A 19,975-nucleotide genomic window follows, 5' to 3' on the forward strand; every position below is an offset into this window, starting at 1 on the left:
ATTGTGAATGTATTATATTGACTTACAGCATTATACATTTCGAAAAAAAAAAGCGAATAACTGAATTTGCATTGGTTGTTAGATCAAATTATTTTTTGGATTACAGTCACGTATATTTATATTTAGTATTAACAGGATTTCTAACAGTGTAAGAAGCAAAAAGATTGCACGTTTGGAGGGAGAGAATATGCAGTTTTTATTTTAATGAGTTTCAAAAATTAATAAGTTTCAATAACTGTATGGAACAAAATGTTTTATAATTTCAGATGTTCATCCGTTCACAAATAATTTCCCTTGTGACAGGAAAAGTTAGTAAACGTTATGACGTCATAAACCTATATCCCACGTAGAAAATGATCATTAAAAAATTCAATATCGAAATTGGAAAAATCACACCTCGAGGATCGGATTAAGACCGATATTTTACACCACTCACCGATCTGGCAGCACATGTGTACTTTTGGATCGAGAAGAATTAGAGAAACAAGATTTGAACAAATCAAGGAATCTTTAGTTTTAGAGGAAAACCTCAAATATATCAGGTATTAAAACGTCATAATTTATTAAATTATTGTTAATAAAATGTAAATAATGAAAATTGTGTATTTATTCTTAGTTTACATTAAGTAATGTTAGACAAAACAGCTTTTAAAAGTTATTCAATCATCATCATTGTCATAAGAAATATAATTTTTAACAGCATTACCTATATCAGCTGATAAAACTTTCTGCCAAAATGACATCAGAATGCTGTTCGAAAATTCCTAGCTTACTTAAAAATAATTTAACATCTTTCAACTTCTCTTTCTTAATTAAATAATAAGGCTCTCGATTTGGCTTAAGAAATGACCATTTCTTCCCCTTTTTAACAGTGTGTGAAAACATATGGAAAGATTCGAGTAGCTGGACTTGCAGCCCACTCTGCTACCTGTTGTACCATCTCTATGTATTTAATTTCTGTCTTATTGAAGTCCATTTTGGATTTTATGTGCCTCCTAACCGATAGTTTCCAGTCAAGAGTAGCCAGTCCCCGCCGAAGAAAAACACATATCCAAACTTTTCAAATATAATGTGGTAATCAGTTGGTAACAAAGCTTCTTCAGTTTTCCATAACGTTTTATCTACTCTTCCAAAAATCAGATCTACTGCAAATAACTTGTTCGTGATCTTTTTCTCGCGGTACGACCCGTGTGAGGCCTCTTCTTGAAAACTAGCCATTATAGTTATTTACACAAATAAACAAAAAAAAACAATGCACGTTTATAACACAGATCCTTGCCGCTTACTGTAGACACCAACTGAAAGCATACGAGTAAACACCCATGATGAATCACGTGACGTGGCCAGGCGAACTTATAACTCCTTGCAAATAAAACCAATAGGGAGATGAGACTTTTTTAAAATAAATACAATTTTCAAATCAACTTTCAAGTGGTAAATAAGCCGTTTTAGTGCATAAAACTTTATTCTAGGCCTAACAAAATCTATAACATCTTTAATAAAAAAAAAACATCGAAAAATCGAAAGGTTCATAATGCTGGAAAAACGGTAGGTGAAATTCAGTTTTCTTGATTTATGAAGTATATTTTTCTAAGTATCTTTCAATCCCATCTATCTAATTTTAGCTCCACATCCTCAAAGTATCTAAGTTTCGCTTGCGTAAGCCACCGTTGGTCGGTCGGATAATATAATATTCGTATTGTTACGACTGACAATCTAGTGACAGCTGTTGGTATTTGGAATCACCATTAAACCAGAAGTGTCATAGGATGACATTTATATAGAATGCACGCGAGAACAGTTGAGGGTCGAGGTCTTAGACAATGAAAGAGAGAGGACAGGTAACACTCGTTTAATAAACCTTCGAAAAGCGAAGCCAGTTTCGATGTGACCGCCATGTTTTGTGCCTGTACGTTGCCCATTACTACCTCTAGCAGGGTTACCAGGTCTACTGATTTTTCAGTAGATCTACTGATTTCAACTTCAATTTACTGATTTACTGAAACACTGTATCGATCTACTAAAAAGTATGTAATGATAAAATCACTTTCAAAAAGTGATCATTTTGTCAGTATTCAATTATAAATTTTAAAAAAGATCTATTTATTGATATAGGTATATCCATTACTCTCAATCTACTGAAGAAATAAAATATGACCTGGCAACTTTTCTGGTGCCGCTTTGGCTTCAGTCAATTCCATACGATTACGCGTCCCCTCTCTTTCCTTGTCTAAGGTCGATGTGGTTTGTCAAATTATTTAATTTTTCAATGTCATTTAGTTCAGTATTTTATACATTTTTAATAAAGTTTGAGTTCGCGTTTTATGTTGATTACTATTTAATTAATTAACTTGATAGCCTAAAAATGCTGACAGCTAAATGTTGGAACAAGAGGATTTTAACAAATTAAAATAAAAATTAATAAGGCGTAACGTCGTCCTTAGCTTGAATAACAGCCTGAACTCTATTAGGCATTGTATCAACTAGGCCTTCACAGAATTCAGTGGTGAAACTATCTCATATTTCTTGCAATTTAGCACGTAGTTGTGGCAAACTGCTGAAGGTTATTTCTTAGGCGTTGTTTCATTGTGTGCCAAAGTATCTCTATTGGATTAAGATCCGGGTTGCTAGAAGGATGTGACAAAACTTTAATGTCATTTTCTCGCATCCATTTTTTGGTAGATTTAGTCATATGGCATGAGGCTCCGTCCTGCTGAAAGATAAAATCTCCGGATGGATATAACTATGCTGCACTTGGTAGAAACCAATATTCAAGGATACCTTGATATTTGGCTGCGTTTACTATGCCTTCAATAAAATGCAAAGTTCCCAACCCTTTGACCCACACACAATCCCACACCATGATACCCTGTATCATGGTGTGGGATATTATTAGTGGGTAGGTGTTATTACAGTTCTTTTGAGATAATCCTTATGGAATGCTTCTGTTTTTTCTTTCGAATTTGCTTTCGTCTCTATAGATAACTTTGTTCCAGTTATGTTTGGTCTACAAAAGTTTTGATTTAGCCCAAATGTAACAATTCCTTTTTGAGTTTTCATCAATAATGGTTTTTCATTGGCCTACGCGAATAAATCAAAAAATGGAAAATTTATATTGCAAAGAAGAACCTATCAAACATACCTTGTAAAAACTAAGACCGCTTTTGTGGATGTATTTGCGACAGGATTTTCAGAAAACATTCATCCCAGTTTCTCTATTCCTTCTAGCAGTAACTTCTCGTGGTGTATTTCTTCTTCACGACTTACGTATTCTGATCAAATGTCTTACGCTCCTTTGAAAAACAGGTTTTGGATGGCCTGAGCTTTAGCCGCAAACAGTAATACTGGAAGTTTCACCATATTTCTTAATTATATTAAACACAGTAGTTGTTGCTACAGTCAATTCACTGGAAATTTCACGCATTGTTTTCTCTTTATGGTACTGATGAATAATAATTTCTCGAACTTTTGGATCAGTAGGTTTTCCACGGGCCATTATTATATTTTACTCGTAATAAAACTGACGGACTGATGGTTGTCTTTATTCATACTCAAATGAAGCGTGAAAATTATTGTTGACAACGCATTACCTACTAATAGTATGTTTGATTTTGAAGCCTTCTTTGCGCCAGGCTGATAAAATTTAATGAACGTGAGGAAAAGCAAAAAATGTTCCAATATTTAGTTGTCAGCAGTTTTAAATTATCAAACAATTAGTTTAAGAGTAATCTATATAAAATATATAATTTATATATTTTTTATATATAATATATTATATAATATACAATTAAAAAAAATAAATAAAAGAATTTCGATAAATTGGAATTATATTCGCAAAATAACTGCTTGTTCCAACATATAGTTGTTAGGGCTCGTATACTGTCATAAATAAATGGTAATTTGAAGAAAGTATAAAAAGGATATATATATATATATATATATATATATATATATATATATATATATATATATATATATATATATATATATAAATATATATTTATAATTTTGCAAAAAGGTGTTATAAATACGATAAAATACCTTGTTATTCACAGTTATATATCTACCTCAATATACGTTGTTGCATGCCAAAGAATCTTAGCAAAAAATTTTAATTTTGACGTCATGACGCGTCAGTTATAAAATGCAATGTACAAAAATAGATATTAAGAAACAACGCAGTTCAACTTATCTTTTTACATCTAGTAAGTGATGCAAATTAGCTTAAAATTAAATATACAGTATATTTCACCAATTTGCGCGTTTAGCGAGAAAGTTAATAGTAAATTCTCCCAATATTTGAAGCACTGTCGAAGACAAACAAAAATACGGTTTTAACTGATAATATATTTTACATTCATTTAGAGAAATATACCATTATTAGTGCAAAAATAGAAGAAAATTACAAATTCTATTGTTTCTAAACTGTAGTGGTAACTATTTAATGATAAAATAATAACAATAACATTCAAAAAATTTTCTTAATGAGAAAACGAAAACATAATAGCTTACAGTGTAATCAAGAATCAGATCCATACTCATAATCACTGCCTTCGGTATCTTCATTTGGATTCCAAATAATGACCGGGTTAATTGCTTCGATGCAATTTTCATGCATCCAACATTCTTCTAGTAACTTTTCACATTTCCGCACACTTTTTCTCAAATTACACGAGTAGTAATATTCAACTACGGCGTCACTATAACCGTTACATCCAATAGTTATCGTAGTAAGTTTTGGATAGTCCCCAAATATGTTCAATATTAAGTATGTAAGAGGTTTTAACACATTATGTCCAAAACTAGGTATATTCTGAAAGAATCCTGAGGATATGAAAAATTTTCATTCGTTAATAATTCTTTTATAATGTACTGTCCAGGAATTTGTTCGTTACTTATCTACAATTTTCGAATGGTATGGGGTATTATCCAAAACTATAAGAGATGATTCATGTAAACTTGGAAACAGTTTTTCTTTCACCATTTCGCAATTATCTCCGTATTTATGTTATCGTTATATTCAGCTGATTTTTATTTTGACGAAAACACAAGATCCGCTCCATCAATGAAACCAAGTTTTTCATTAGCACGCGATATAATATGTATATTTCTCTCAGTATCGGTGTAAAATCCATGTTTTAGCAAAATCCACGTTTTGTCCAAATAAACAAATGAAGCGTGTTCTTTTTCAAAATTATTATAGTTTCTTAAAAACTCGATTCTTTTTTGAACGACACTAGCTCTTTCACACAAGGCTCTTCCATTGTCTTCCATTTTTAACCTAAACCAATTCTGTTTAAAAACTCTCCAGATAGTAAGACAGTACTGTCCAAAGACAACAAATGGGTTTGCAGCTGCTGGCATTGTGCCTCTCAACCCTGATATATTCTCCGATTTATGCATTGAACGTGATTCTCATCCATTAAATAGTAAAATAAGCGCAACTTCTCATAAAACAGTTCAAGACGCTAGTGCAGAATTGCCACTGCAATGTAAAATAATTGCACCATTCCATAAAATAATTCAAAACACCAGTACACAATTACCTTTAACGAATGTTACAGGGGCTCCATCTACCAATATTGTCGGATCATCGGGACTCAACAAATTAGGCAAAAATACCTCAATTATTGAAGACAAAGAAAATTTGTCTATACCTACAAAAACATTTTATAATTTTGCTACGATCTCTCCTGATCCAGAGCCTTTTTCTAGCCAGCCAAAAAAAATCTAAAGTGACAAAAAAGAAGCACTTACAAATATTGACTTTCACGCCCACGAAGACTGAATTGGAAAATCCAATCCTCCGAAGCACACAAAAACTAGAAAAAGTAAAAATACTAAGTTATCCCACAAAAGAAAAGTTTTTGTTGACTCTTCAGATTTAGACGAGGAAGTGGAACCAGTTTTTTGACGATGACGATGAAGATAATGTGGAATGAAGAATTTATGGAAGGGGTAGCAAACAACAATAATGAGATATGTCTCATATGTCAAGAATTCGGCAAAAATAGTGAAATTTGGTTCCGTTTTGTTACTTGTGGCAAATGGGTTCATGCACTGTGTAGTGGTGCTCATCGATCTGAACACTATACTTGTAGGTTTTGTTAATTTACATTTGTAATTACCAATTAGTTGCAAAATTACACGTTTTTATACACTTTTTGTGATTTATTTAAGTATATGATATCTGGTCACCACAGCACAATAGAGTGTGTGAGACAGTGTCTGATATTTCACAGTACAGGCAGTTGCCATCTTCTACCTTTCCAAATCTTTAAAGGTACGCCCTGAAGCAACCATCTCCTGGGAGCATCTGCGTCAGAAGTAATCCAAACGCCGATGCCCGCAGACCATCCATTTTCTCAGATTAGAAATCAGCGACATCATCCACTGCGCCACCCTTCTCATTTCGTGCCATTCCTCTTGCCACGCCATTATGGACCTCTCCCTTTCTTTTTTTAAACGATCTGTTGCTATGTCTTCATTTCTTGTCACATATATTCTTCCTCTTCACTAGCACGTGCAACGGAATACACCCGGTGATAACTCCCAGCGCCGACAGAGACTGTTCTGTATGCACATGCCACCCTAAATAGGATCTTCTTATCTGCTCGGGTGAGCTGCTTTCGTGCGTAAAGGACGATCGATTGCACAACAGAATGAAGGGCCCTCCTCCTCTCAGTTTCAGGACCTCCAATGTTGGGCATGATCCCCCCAACGCGGTGGATCTCACCACAGCTCTTTGAGGCACCGCATTTACGTGCTCTCCCAACTTCCGTTTTTACTCAAAGCCACCCCTAAATACCTCACCCATTTTTTTGAAACCACTCTCTTTCCTGTACGTTCAAATGTCGTCCCGTCTATAGCATCGGTCTTACCCGCAGCCAGTTCTAGCTCATATATTTTCATCCATTTCTCGACTTGGTCACATGTACGCTGAGCACCAAAGATAAGGTCCTCCCTGTCCCGCACCACACCAAGATAACGAGGTCTTTCACAAATGCGAAAGGGTTGTTGGTTCACAACCCCATCAGCCCTAAAAATAGCTAAACACGTGTCAGAGAATGGCTGGTTTGATGGGATGTGAATATTCCTTCTCGTATATTATTTACACATTATTTTATACTTGTATTTAAATAGAAAGTTGCGAATTATGTGCCCCCTGGATTAGACGGACAGAATATGTAATTGTAGTATAGGTTTGCCTCTATTGAAACCGTAAATACCCTCTTATTAATACTGTAAAAAAATATAAAAATATTTTAATTCAATTTAAAAATTACTTGTTTCACATTTTCATTATGCTACTTTTGCCCTTATTATGCTGTACAGAAGAGTATTGGCTGTCGAGTCTCTAGTGATAATCCAAAACAGTTGCAAACTCGTGAAATATACTTTATCCATACAATGACAATAATTGGCGATTGGAAGATGGCATAAAACATTATAAAAGTTTAATTGTTACAAGTTTTTATATATCCTTTAAAATAGAAATCAGTCAACATGCACCACAATAACCTAAAAAAATTATCAAATCACAAAAAAAATTAAAAATTTACAAAGGTACAAATAACAAATCATAACACATATGTGATGATTAAACTGAAAATAATTGAAACAAGATGTTTTAATAGATGAGTTTAAAACAAAAGGGATGATTAAGAGAAAAGTGTAATTACATATTTGATGGCTGTAAATTTTAAGAATGTAAATAGATGAATCATTAAGTTAAATCAGATAAAAAACATTTATATCCATGTATTTTTAATTATCGTTTGATAAGATTAAAAATAGCAAACTAAAACTTTATTATAAGAAAATTTTAAAAATATGAGAATTGGGCTATGGGTGGTTCTGTTTTCACAATCTATTATTGAACTATTATACTTGACTGGCTAACATTTTGACCTCCACAAAGTTCATAGAATAGAATAGAATAGAAAAAAGCCTAAATTTAAATAGCCAAATCGAGAGATAAATAAATTCATCATCCTTCATAATTATCTTTGCCTTTACCCCATATTATAAGGGGTTGGCTTTCTTAAATGAAATTCTTCATATGTTATAATATCTTGGTCACAACAATGTTAACCATCTTTACAGTCATGTGTTATTTACCATTCTTCCATCATGTCTTCTATAATATTTTTATCTCGGTTTTCTCCAGGAACTTGACACTCAATGATTTCTAGAATTTAGTATTTTCAAAAAAACTTACATAGAAGTAAGAACTTATTGTGTATAATGGTATATAATTGTGCATGGTGAGCAAAGCAGATATTAACAATCACTTGAGTGCAAAATACAAGGCTATAGTAAATTCATTTAACAGAAAAGTAGCGGTCAACAAATGCATGCACATAACACGCGAAACCCGATGTTTATATAATTGTACAGGGTTGTATTAAGATTCTAGCAGCCTATACCATCTGAATTTGAAATGAATTAATTTATAATTTTTAGGATTACTGTTAATAGTAATCAATGATTAATCTTTCAAAGAAGTATACTTAAATAATATTTTTGTAAACTGTCATTCACACATCATTAGTTAATTGTGGTATTAACCAAAAGGCAAAAAATAGACAGTTGTTTTTATACATTTTACGCTTTAAGACCAATATTTGGAAATAAGTAATAATATTATCATTAATGATATAGAAAGAGACCTCTTCTTGTGTAAAAGTTCGGGAAAATACTTATGCATAATTATAGGGTAGATAGACTTATACATTTAACATTACATTAGCATTAATAAATAAAATTTATTAAGTCGACGTTTCGATATCGATTTAACATTTATTTGTGTCAGCAGAAACGAATGTATATTTAGAAGAATTGTGACATCACTATTTTTGACTTTGATGCCGGTTATGTCGAAGATGGTTCGAAATATCAAAATGCCGCTTTCAGATTTTGATTTAGGAGAAAAAACTATATATGAATCCATCGATAGATCGTCCCCAAAGTATTGCATAGGCGACAACGCACAAACGAACATACTTTGCGGATGTAAAACGAAACTTTTTCTTTGAAAATGATGAAAAAAACTTTTTACTATTACATATAAGTAATATCGAATTACGAAAAATAAGTACTGGAAAAGTACATAGGTACAATGAGTAAAATGGGTTACAGTTTTTCATTTTTAAAATATTCCATTTTGTTTATGTAATTTCGAATTATTTCGTATCTTTTATTTATCATTGCTACTCATTTCCACATCAAAAGCTAGATCCACCTTCAACCGGATGGGGGCCTTCTTCAAGAGCCACAACCTCTCTCTTGGTATAAAAGTACGAATGCTGCGATGCTACGTCTTCTCTGTTCTTTTTATGGTGTTGAATCGTGGACCTTGAACGAAGATATGTGCAGAAAATTGGAAGCATTTGAGATGTGGCTATATCGGAGAATACTTAAAATCCCGTGGACTTACCGAGTCACCAATGAGAAGGTACTCAGAAGAATGAAGAAGAACCGAGAGGTACTGACCACCATCAAATCTCGAAAGTTACAGTACTTTGGACACATTATGCGAAATGAATCCAGATATACCCTTCTACAAGCCATCCTGCTAGGAAAAATATTTGGACAACGGGTTCCAGGAAGAAGAACGTCCTGGTTGAAGAACCTCAGAACCTGGTTCAACACAACATCTATGCAGCTTTTCCGCGCTGTGGGAGATAAGGTGAAGATTGCCATGATGATCGCCAACATTCGTCACCGATAGGCACATCAAGAAGAAGAGAACTCATTTCCACACCACCATAGAGGTAGAGTGATAATGGTGCGTTTTTTTTATGTGGTTTCCCCGGTAGGCCTAATCCACAAATACTTAAACTTAGTGCAAAATATTATTCTGAGAAACTTGATGTACTATCATCGTCAGGGTTTATTATAATTGAATCTACTCTGGCTTCTACTAAATTATCTAACTCCCACATTTTTGGTTCCACCTTTTGGGTAACATGCTGTACACAATTTTTCCATTTTTGCGGAGTTATGGTGGATAGAGCTTCATCAAATAAATTTTTCATGTCGGCAAACTTAAAAGTTGTATTTTTAGCTGCTACATAATTTTTTATATCTGCCCATATCAGTTCTATGGGATTCAACTCACAGTGATATGGTGGCAATCTTAAAACAATTTTATTTTGACTTTTCGCCATTTCGTCGATGACATATTTATCATACTGTTTTTTATGTTGATTAACAAGTGCTAAAAGTTGCACTTTGAGAAGTGAGTCGTCAAAGGGGATGCTTTTTAGATGTAGCCATTCTTGGATATCCGCTTTTCTAGAAGATGTGGTGGGGATCTTTTCAGATTTTCTGGAATGATACGACGCATTGTCCATTACAATCACAGAATTTGCTTCCAATTTGGGTAACGTTTTTTCAAACCAACTCTCAAAACCTTTTCCATCCATTTCCTCATGGTAATCTCCACTTTTCTTTGATTCAAAACTCCATAGAGCGTCAACAACAAATCCGTCTTCGCTGCCTATGTGACAAATAATCAGTCGCTTTCCTTTACCTAAAAATTCAAATATTATTTATCAATTTCAATGTTCAACAAAAAATATTACCTGATGGATTTTTCAGACCTGTCGAGAGTCCATCCAAAAATGCTCGTCTTGACGAGGTGACTGACTTATCAATCCATGTTTTTGATTTAGTATGACCAGCGTTAATCCAAGTCTCATCTAAATAATATATTTTACGATTGCCATTCCTATGATCTTTTATCTGCCTTAAAAATTCTCTTCTCCAGATTACAAGGTCATCTCTGTCTGTAAGCATACTGTTCCGGCCACGTTTTTCAAATTTGAATTGAAGTTTTTTCAAAAGCTTGTAAACCGTAGTACGTTTGAAATCAGGTAGATTGGGGTCGTCGTTGACCTGTTGTAGAACTCTATCTATCGTGGGAATTTCATTTCTAAAAAAGAATTGATGCACTATTCTTCTTATCGCTACCTTGTCAAAATCATCTACAGATTCGAGTTTGCCTTTACGAGTGGTACATTTTTTTGGTGCAACTAATGTGTGTGTAGTTTTATATTCTCTAATAACTTTAAACACAGAACTATCCGATACTCCAACTTTATCGGCTACTCTTTTCTCAACAGCGGACAATATTAACGCCGGATTTTCTTGTAACTCGTGCTTATACACGTTTACAATTATTTCTTTAATCTCTTTTTGGGGGGAGTTAAAGGTATGTTTGCGAGTTCATCGGCAGAATCCGTGTCCGACATATTAATTTGTTTTAGTGACTGTATATACAAACCTGCAAAATATTATTTACAGGCTAATATTCTAATAAAATAATAGATAATAGATAATTGAACAGATATATTAAAAAGGTCAATACTCCCAATCACAATCTTTATTTTCAAGGTGTTACAGAAGCGACCGATTTCGAGGCTTACAATATTTGCCTCATCCTCAGACAAAGCAAAGAGTTTGTTTTGTTAAAAAACAATAATATAGATATCGGCAATAAGAAGTTTTCCGCTTACATCCAGGGTACTGTCTGTCTTCATCTTTTCCTTTATGACACTATCTATTGTAGTGAGGTGATATGTTGATCATAATATATGTTGTAAATAAAAGACTCTTGGGAATATGGTAGAGCATTAATGTGTTCTAACTGTGTAACTGTTGCTAAAGGTTGTTGTCTTTGATCCTTAAAATACTTCTTGGATGTTCTAGTTTTTTTTGTCAAAGTTTTTTTATTATTAAAAAGGTATGATTCTCTTCTGGTTTGTAATAAAATTAAAAGTGGTTAAAGACAAATACATATACAGTATAAGCTGCCACATCCGGACTGTATATAGTTTAAAAACTTGTGGAAGATGGAAAATCACATATTATGCAGTAGGATGTCCTTTTTTTTTGTTGTTTTTGTCACAGGTTCTTACAAGGTTAAGACCTAAAGGTCTTTATTTTGTAAGACCTTTTATTTACATACATATATAATGATCAACATATCACCTCACTACAATGATAGTGTCAAAAGGAAAAGATGAAGACAGAAAGTACCCTGGATGTAAGCGGAAAACTTCTTATTGGCGATATCTATATTATTGTTTTTTAACAAAACAAACTCTTTGCTGGGCCTGAGGATGAGGCAAATATTGTAAGCCTCGAAACCGATCGCTTCTGTAAAACTTTGAAAGTAAATATTAGATTGTGAGTATTGACCTTTTTAATATATTTGTTCAATTATGGACTCACACTTGCAACCCTTTTATCATCATAATAATTATTATAATAGAGTCAGAATAATATTAAATTTACTTACTTCAGTTGAGAGAAAACAGCAAACACCTTAAAAATGTTCACAGTTCTAAGTTTATTTAAATAACACTATAATTATAAACCAACACTATAAATATACCAACACACATATATAGAGCTATTAAAAGTACAAATTATATTTATATAATTCAACAGACATAAATATGATTCGTAAGGATTACTGAATCCATATCTGTTAAAACTGCAAATTATGCGTCTTTGTTAAGAGGTGTAGATTGTCGTTACTTGTGAGTTTCTACTTGTTACTTTTGATACGCTTTTGTATATAATCAGTTACAGTATAAGTGATTTTGTAACAAGTAGATACCTCTTCAGCATCTCTAGATACTTGGAATGAATATATCACACGTCCCTAGTTTGTATATTCTACTTTTCTGTTAGGCGAATATAGTATAGTATAACAATGACTGCAAGTACTTTATCTATTACAACACTTTTTAAAAGTGAGGATCCCATTCAAAATGATTTTTAATTGTTGTAACCAAAGAAGCCACATTTGTTTCTTACACAGCAATGCATGATACACATTTTAAAACATCTGATTGTAAGTCGAAGTTGATACTAAAGTTTTTTTAATCAAAATTTGGAGTTACAAGAACCAAATGTGTGAAGCAATATTTTTAAATATGTTAACACCTTTGTCTGTGTCAAAAGTGACACACCAATTTACAGAACCCTCTTTCTGTGTTATCAATGAAACTTCAAATAGAAAATACATAAAACTGGCATCTGTTATCTTTAGATACTTTTTACCATTGGAAGGCGTACATGTGTACACGTAAAACTACTGGATTTTGAGTGGGTTCATGGTGAGACATTAAAAATATTGACTAAAAATATATTTTTTTAACATTAAATTGTCATAATATTGTAAAAAAAAGTAGCTACATTTTTTGGGGACAATTATAATAGAAATTTTGGAGGTGTACACAGAAGAGGACAAAACAATGTTTACAGTAGACTCAAACAAGAACTCAGAGTAGATACAATACTTCAAAATGCTGTGGATGGTTTCCCAATCAAAATTGACTCACCAGTTGTCAAAATATATAAACATTTTCATATCTACACAGTTTGAGTAACTTAGTTGAAGAAATTCTGTTAATGTGTAGATTTAGAATATAACAATCTAGTCCAACATGTAAGTACCTACCAGATTTCTCTCTCTGTTGTCAGCAAGTAAAATTCAAAATATATTTGAAGGACTGAAATCATACTTCCTTTCCCATGAAATCTGTCCACATACAATGCTAGATTTCTATGAAAATGAGACTAAGGAATTATATTTTTGGTTTGTGCATGGACAATTATATCATTTTAACAAGACTGTGCTACTCATGGAAAAGTGAAGCAAGTGCACCTAATGTGAAGCTCCTTACGAAGATTGAAATCTAATCTTCAAGAACATGACATATGAATAGCAATTTTGCACCACAAAGAGCTAAACAGTTATTATTGAGGAAACTTTGTAGAAGGCAGGATATTGATGTTTATACCAGAAATATTTATAATGATTTATGAGAAGTACTAATGGTACAAAAAATAGATATTTAATTAATAAAAAGTTTTGGCAGCATCTTCATTATGGTTTTTTTTCTACTTTACCTATCCACCATTCACTCTCCAGGTTAAGAGTTAAGAGGATTAGAAGCAAACTTTATGGACTTAAAATTGGGGTAATTGTTTCATACAGTCTAGAACTACTGAACTAGGTGCATAATGCGTTGTGCAGTACATTGACAGGACAAGTCATTATGATAAATAATGATGACAGATGATCAACCAAGTTATCAAGATAATATAAATACAATGTGATACAACTACAAGTTTAGAGGTTAGATATTGAACTGTGCATGAGAACTTGAGAAGACTCCTAAATTTATTATATGCCACTAAAAGTAAAAGGTAATTCATTTATGTTTGTACTTTCTCCTTTCTCAAAGATTTTCCAAAAACTAATAACAAATCTAATAACCAAGTACAAAATATATAACATACCTTTAGAAACACTACCACTACACTACAAGTACAAAAGTATCAGAGCTGGAGCTCAGAACCATTTCAAATTTCAATTATACAGTTTGGGGAATTACCAAATCATTGAGTAAAGAGTAAAGGTCTTCAAACAGCTGATTGTTACTGTCAATAAGATATACTTATTTATATAACATGAGTCATAATACTGGAATGTTCACAAATAGTCATAATTTTTCGTTTAGAAAGATTAGGGTGCTTGACTTCAAATCTACATATTTTTTAAGTACAATTAAAATAATTAATAAGCAGTTTATGCAATGATATTGGAAGTAATGTAGATTCTTATTGTTTTACTTACCTACTTCCATTTAATAATATCGATAAATGCTTATTAAGCGAAGTAAGCGTTAAATAATCTTATTTCATGAACAACAATAATATTTATCCACTAACAAACAGCTGCTATCTGCTAAAGTGCTAAAGCTAAAATTATTGAAGTGTCATATGTCAATTTGTCAGAAGGAGCAAAGAATATAGACGCAAGGAGTAAGGACAAGGACAAGTAGCACTTATCCATGGAAATCCATGGTATTACCACCGAACAACGGTTGTTCGGTGGTATTACAATGAACACACTGTATTCATTGTACATCATAGCATAGCATTTTAATAGCATGGTACAATGAATACACCATGGTACTTATCATCATTGGTAATTTGGTACTTGGTAGGAGCCGTACGAGCACAATATACTGTGGTACGAATTATTTTTATAGTACTTATTATACTCCATGGTATCACAGTCAGTCAGTCGCTATCTTCTTTTCACATTAGCTATAAACAAAGAAAGCTTAATAAAAATGAAAAAAAATTGAGTTACGCCTATGTATACTTGAACTTGACACACCAATGCACACACACTTCGTTAAAATTAACCGTTTATTCAATAAAAAAAATTGTTTTAACTACATATATGTAATTAAAACATGACAAATACAATATTAATATTATGTCTTTGTATGCGCCTAATGTAGAAAACAAAACTTACAATTTCTCAATTTCCTTCCATTTCAGTGTTGCCAGAAATTCATTATTTCTCTAATTTATATACAAAAAATAAAATGTATGACGAGAGGAATGTGCAACAGTCACAAAAGTTTTTGACCGAATACTGCCGATGGGACAACGAGCCAGATAAAGATCGAGCCTTAGGTATCAAGAAACTTGAAGGATGATTTAAAATCTATTGGACTTTTTTTCTGGAAACCGTCTGTTATAAAACGGTCATACTGCAGCCAATCAGCTTATTGTACATCTTCGGTTCACTCATGATACCCACACCCATTCCAGGATTCTAGAACCCTGTAGGAGCTTTTACAGGTCTAGCGGATAGGTGCCATATATTTTTTTAAATTTAAAAAAATTCCTTTTATTAAAATATTTTACAATAGATTGAATTTGCTTGCGGTTTTAATTATGAAATTATTATAAGGAATATTATGCATTTGGAAAAGGCAATATGCAAGAAATTATTTCTTTGCATAAGTTACAATTAATAAAAATATATCGGGAATACATTGCGCGTGGAAGCATTGCATGAGAGCAATTGATGTTTTGGTGGCCAAACTGAATACGAGGTTCACAGCACTGAGAGAAATCGAAATGAAATTTTCATTTTTATGGAAGTATAACGAAATGGACGAGAATGCGATCTCAGAAAGTTGTGTAAGATTCGCCGAAGAGTACAATTCAGATGTAAGCAGGGATCTAGTTGATGAAATGATTTACTTGAAAACTGTTAGTAAATCAAACATCTCAGATACGTCGCTGAAACCAGCAAAACTTTTGAACAAGCTCGTGTCCCTTAATGTGACAAATCTTTCCCCCAATGTGTGCATTGCTCTTCGCATATTCTGTTGCCTACCAGTATCCGTTGCTCAGGCCGAGAGATCATTTAGTGTTTTGAGCCGAATTAAGAATTGTTTAAGATCTACTATGGGTCAACAACGATTATCTGATTTGGGACTGTTAAGCATAGAGCCGAAACTTGCAAAAACTCTTGATTTCAACCACGTGATCCAAAACTTTGCGGATATGAAAGCAAGAAAAGTTATGTTGTAACTAACAGTTCTATTGTAAATAATTAAAAACAAAGTTTAAGTGTTAGAACTGTTTTAATTTTCTTCCTTCCTGTGTCAATAGCATGAGTGTTCACTATTACATATCCCAGTTTATGAGTTATCAGATTTTTGGGTATTTTCGTTCAACTGGGTTTGCTGGGGGGGGGGGGCGACCGGGTCTCATCCCCGGGGCCCGGCCTGGCTCTGGGCGGCCCTGGCAGTCATGCCAAGCAAGATATGGTTGACTGTTTCAGGTTCTCTGTTACAGAGTCTGCCGCTTAAGTCTTCATGAATCAATCCTATTGTACGCAGGTATCCTCTGGCTCGTGGAGATGAGAATACAACCGGGGCAAGTTATCCCTGCCTGACGTAAGAGACAACTAATGGGAAGGAATGAGAAGTGTCCGTCGTTCGAGGTGTCGGGTTTGTAGAAACGCACACAGGGCGCTTCAGCGTTACGGTCACTAGTCTACACTTCTAGTATCCGAGACGAGTCTCTTGTGAGACCACTCTATAGATCGATGGAGCCAAATCAAAATATATGAACGTTAGTAAGTCAAAAGGACTAAGGCAATTCCAGAGTACATATGTAGAATATAGATACATCGCAAATAAAACATAACGCATATATCGCCTATAAAACATAACTTGCCAAACACATAGATTTGATAACATAACAACAAGAACAAAATGTAAAATTCACAAGACAATAATTCATATACAAGTTAGTTCTAGAAAACAACGTATGATGAAGACGATATCACTTGTATAAAGTATACAAATAACCAGACATTGCCACGTTTACAAAAATTGGAAGTCTGTACCGGATGGGCCACATAGAATGAATGCAGGAAGATCCAACCCCAAAGAAAATCATAAGGCAGGCATCATCAGAAAGAAGACCAAAAGAAAAACCCAGGCTTAGTTATATGGAATAGTTAGAACAAGACCTAAAAACCTTAAAAATCACCAACTGGAAGCGTAAAGCCCAGAATAAATAGAAATGGAGGAAGGTCTTAAAACAGGCCAAGACTAACAAAGGTTGTCGTACTGTCCTACCCTATATGTTTCTGTACCGTCTTGCGTGGTCCATTGTGCCATTATTCGTAATATAATCCAAGATATATTTATAATTTTCATAAAAGCTGACGTGTTCTTCACTTTATAATATGTATCTATCTATACAGCCCTTGCTATCCAATTTTGGACATAGGCCTCCTCTTCCTTCTTCCACGTCTCTCTATTGTAGGCAGTTTGTATCCACTTCGGGCCTGTGTCTTTCTTCAAGTCATCTGACCATCGCATTTGTGGCCTTCCTCTTTTTCGTTTGTAACTATATGGTCTCCAGTGTATAATCATCTTATTCCATCTGTCGTCTTTCTGTCTTATGGTATGTCCAGCGAACTTCCACTTAAGTTTTGCTATCTGCGTTAATACATCGGTCACTTTTGTTTTGTTGCGGATCCAAGTATTTCTTTTCTTGTCTGATAGCCCGATGTTCAGCATTTGCCTTTCCATGGCTCTTTGGGTCTTTGCTATTTTTTCCATGTTTTCCTTTGTAAACGTCCAAGTTTGAGAACCGTAGGTGAGAACAGGAAGTATACATTGGTTGAAGACTCTTGTTTTTAAATATTGGGGGTATTTTCTATTCTTTAGTATATTATACTAAATATACTTTAGTATTCTACTTTATAATTAACTAAATTATAATCTTAATAGACATTATTAACGAAAATAAAATGTCAATATACGTGATGTTTAATTTTTTATGTATTATTTACAGCCATTAATAACGAAAATAAAACGTCATTGCAAGTGATGTTTTGTTTTTTATATATTATTTTAATTGGTTTTAAATAATGTAACTTATTGTACAGGAAAATTATTATTATAATTTTACTGGAAAATAATTTATGTTCGGTATGTCTGAAACAGTTTTCTTGTTGCATATTTTACATTAAGTAATACAATATTTTTCGAGAATAACCCACATTTGGCGTAATTAAAATAACATAATTTTAGACGTTTCGACTTTCAGTTCGGAAATCGTTAAAAAAAACTTATAAAATACCAATAAAAAACTATCATCAATCATCAACTATCATCATCAGTGGTAAAACAGCGCTGTCCTTATGAGTTTTACCAAAGAGACTATCAGTAGCGAAGAATTTATTTTTTATTTAGCGTATGGCATATTACCAACACATAATTAAAAGCAATATTGTTGTAAAAACGGTAAATCGAGTATTACAAACTAACATGTAATATAACATTTTCGGTCTCATTTAGGAATTCCTTCAGAAATTAAATCTTCTTAGCTTTTTTTACTGTTCTCTCAATATATTACCCTACTTATCTCTTTTCTTCTTTTGTTTGAATTACTTTTTGCTTTTGTTCAGTTTCTGGTAAAATTTTCTCGTCTGTATTGGCTTACTTGTAGTTCTTGAAGGTCTTTGTTCATAGTTTCTCTCTTCTTTCTGCGGTGGGTTTTCTTTTCTCCCTAACGTAGTTATTTATATTCCTCCTCTGGTTGTCAGGTTCTGTACCCCTGTTGCATAATTAAATATGCTCTGTTTTTTTTCTCTATTATAAGCTGATATTCTTCGTCAAAACAGTTATTCGTTTTTGTTCTTCTTTGTTTACCTTTCATGTAATTCTTCGGTTGCTTCTTTCATGATGTTTCTGCACCCTTCCCACTCTTCATTTATGTTTTCATGTTTTAGTCTGTTTTCTAGTTAGATATTTATATTCTCCATTTTTGTTTGTATTTTTAAATCCTTCTACATTGTATCGTTCATGTTTAGAACCTTTTTCCTTTTTTAAACGTTTAAAATTTTGGTCCTTACCCTACTCTCGACTCAGTAGTGATCAGAATCCGCATTTGCTCCTCTTCTGGTGCGTCCTCTTTATTATGTTTTCAGGTGCCTTTGGGTATCTGTTCGAGCGAAGTTAAAATTATGCCATCGATTCCAAAAAAAATACTATGAAAAAGAAGTCACTTTTGAAATCAGAGCATCAAACATATTTAAAATTTGTTATTTCTCAAGCACCAAATTTTTTCATTTTGTTGGGCTGTGTTATCATTCCTGTTTCATACCATGCATACATATGAATAGTTTACTTCGTATTCCAGTTCTTCCTTTGACGTTGCTTCATTGTGTAGTTTCGGCAATCTGCTGATTCAGCTATTGATTCATCCACTCTGTCCTTATTTTGCTGTGTAAACACATTTCGACATAATGTTAGGACACTGATTAATTTCGTTATTAAATAGAGTTTTCGGTTATTTGACACTCAAGAGAACTAAATTTTTCTCAGAAATAAACTTCGAACTTCGATAATTGCGTTTCGTTCTGTTTACTGCCGTTAACGCAATTCATAGAATTAATTGCGGGGAGTATTGTATTTGTAACAATATTAATTCATGTCATGCATGAACTTATGTATAACTTCTTCCAAAACACGTTTCGGCATATTTTTGAAAGAAATTATGTACATACAAACCAAACAATCATCTGCGGTTGAGAGCACTCTCTCTATTGACAGACTAAATA

General features: G+C 33.2%; 3 protein-coding genes across 4 annotated transcripts in view; 1 reads left to right on the forward strand and 2 right to left on the reverse strand.

Moving 5' to 3' along the window:
• Nucleotides 1-14,814, reverse strand: part of LOC140446095 (uncharacterized) — a 30,893-nt gene extending 16,079 nt beyond the window's left edge. The window contains exon 1 of one of the 2 annotated variants that reach the window (XM_072538626.1): nucleotides 14,660-14,814. The gene's annotated coding sequence lies outside the window, so the exon portion shown is untranslated. Of the gene's footprint in view, nucleotides 1-14,322; nucleotides 14,476-14,659 lie in introns of those variants that run through there. The other variant, XM_072538627.1, reaches the window with a different exon arrangement.
• Nucleotides 9,858-14,953, reverse strand: LOC140446707 (uncharacterized). Its single transcript, XM_072539305.1, has 3 exons — nucleotides 14,897-14,953; nucleotides 10,590-11,166; nucleotides 9,858-10,537 (listed from the first exon to the last, which is right to left on the reverse strand). The coding sequence occupies exons 1-3, from the start codon at nucleotides 14,951-14,953 to the stop codon at nucleotides 9,858-9,860; spliced, it is 1,314 nt and encodes a 437-aa protein (XP_072395406.1).
• Nucleotides 14,954-15,897: 944 nt separating this feature from the next.
• LOC140446708 (zinc finger MYM-type protein 1-like) lies at nucleotides 15,898-16,422 on the forward strand. The gene has a single exon (XM_072539306.1). The coding sequence runs from the start codon at nucleotides 15,898-15,900 to the stop codon at nucleotides 16,420-16,422; it is 525 nt and encodes a 174-aa protein (XP_072395407.1).
• Nucleotides 16,423-19,975: the final 3,553 nt, after the last annotated feature.

Source organism: Diabrotica undecimpunctata, chromosome 7 (genome assembly GCF_040954645.1).
Source record: "Diabrotica undecimpunctata isolate CICGRU chromosome 7, icDiaUnde3, whole genome shotgun sequence".
Taxonomy (NCBI): Eukaryota; Metazoa; Arthropoda; class Insecta; order Coleoptera; family Chrysomelidae; genus Diabrotica; species Diabrotica undecimpunctata.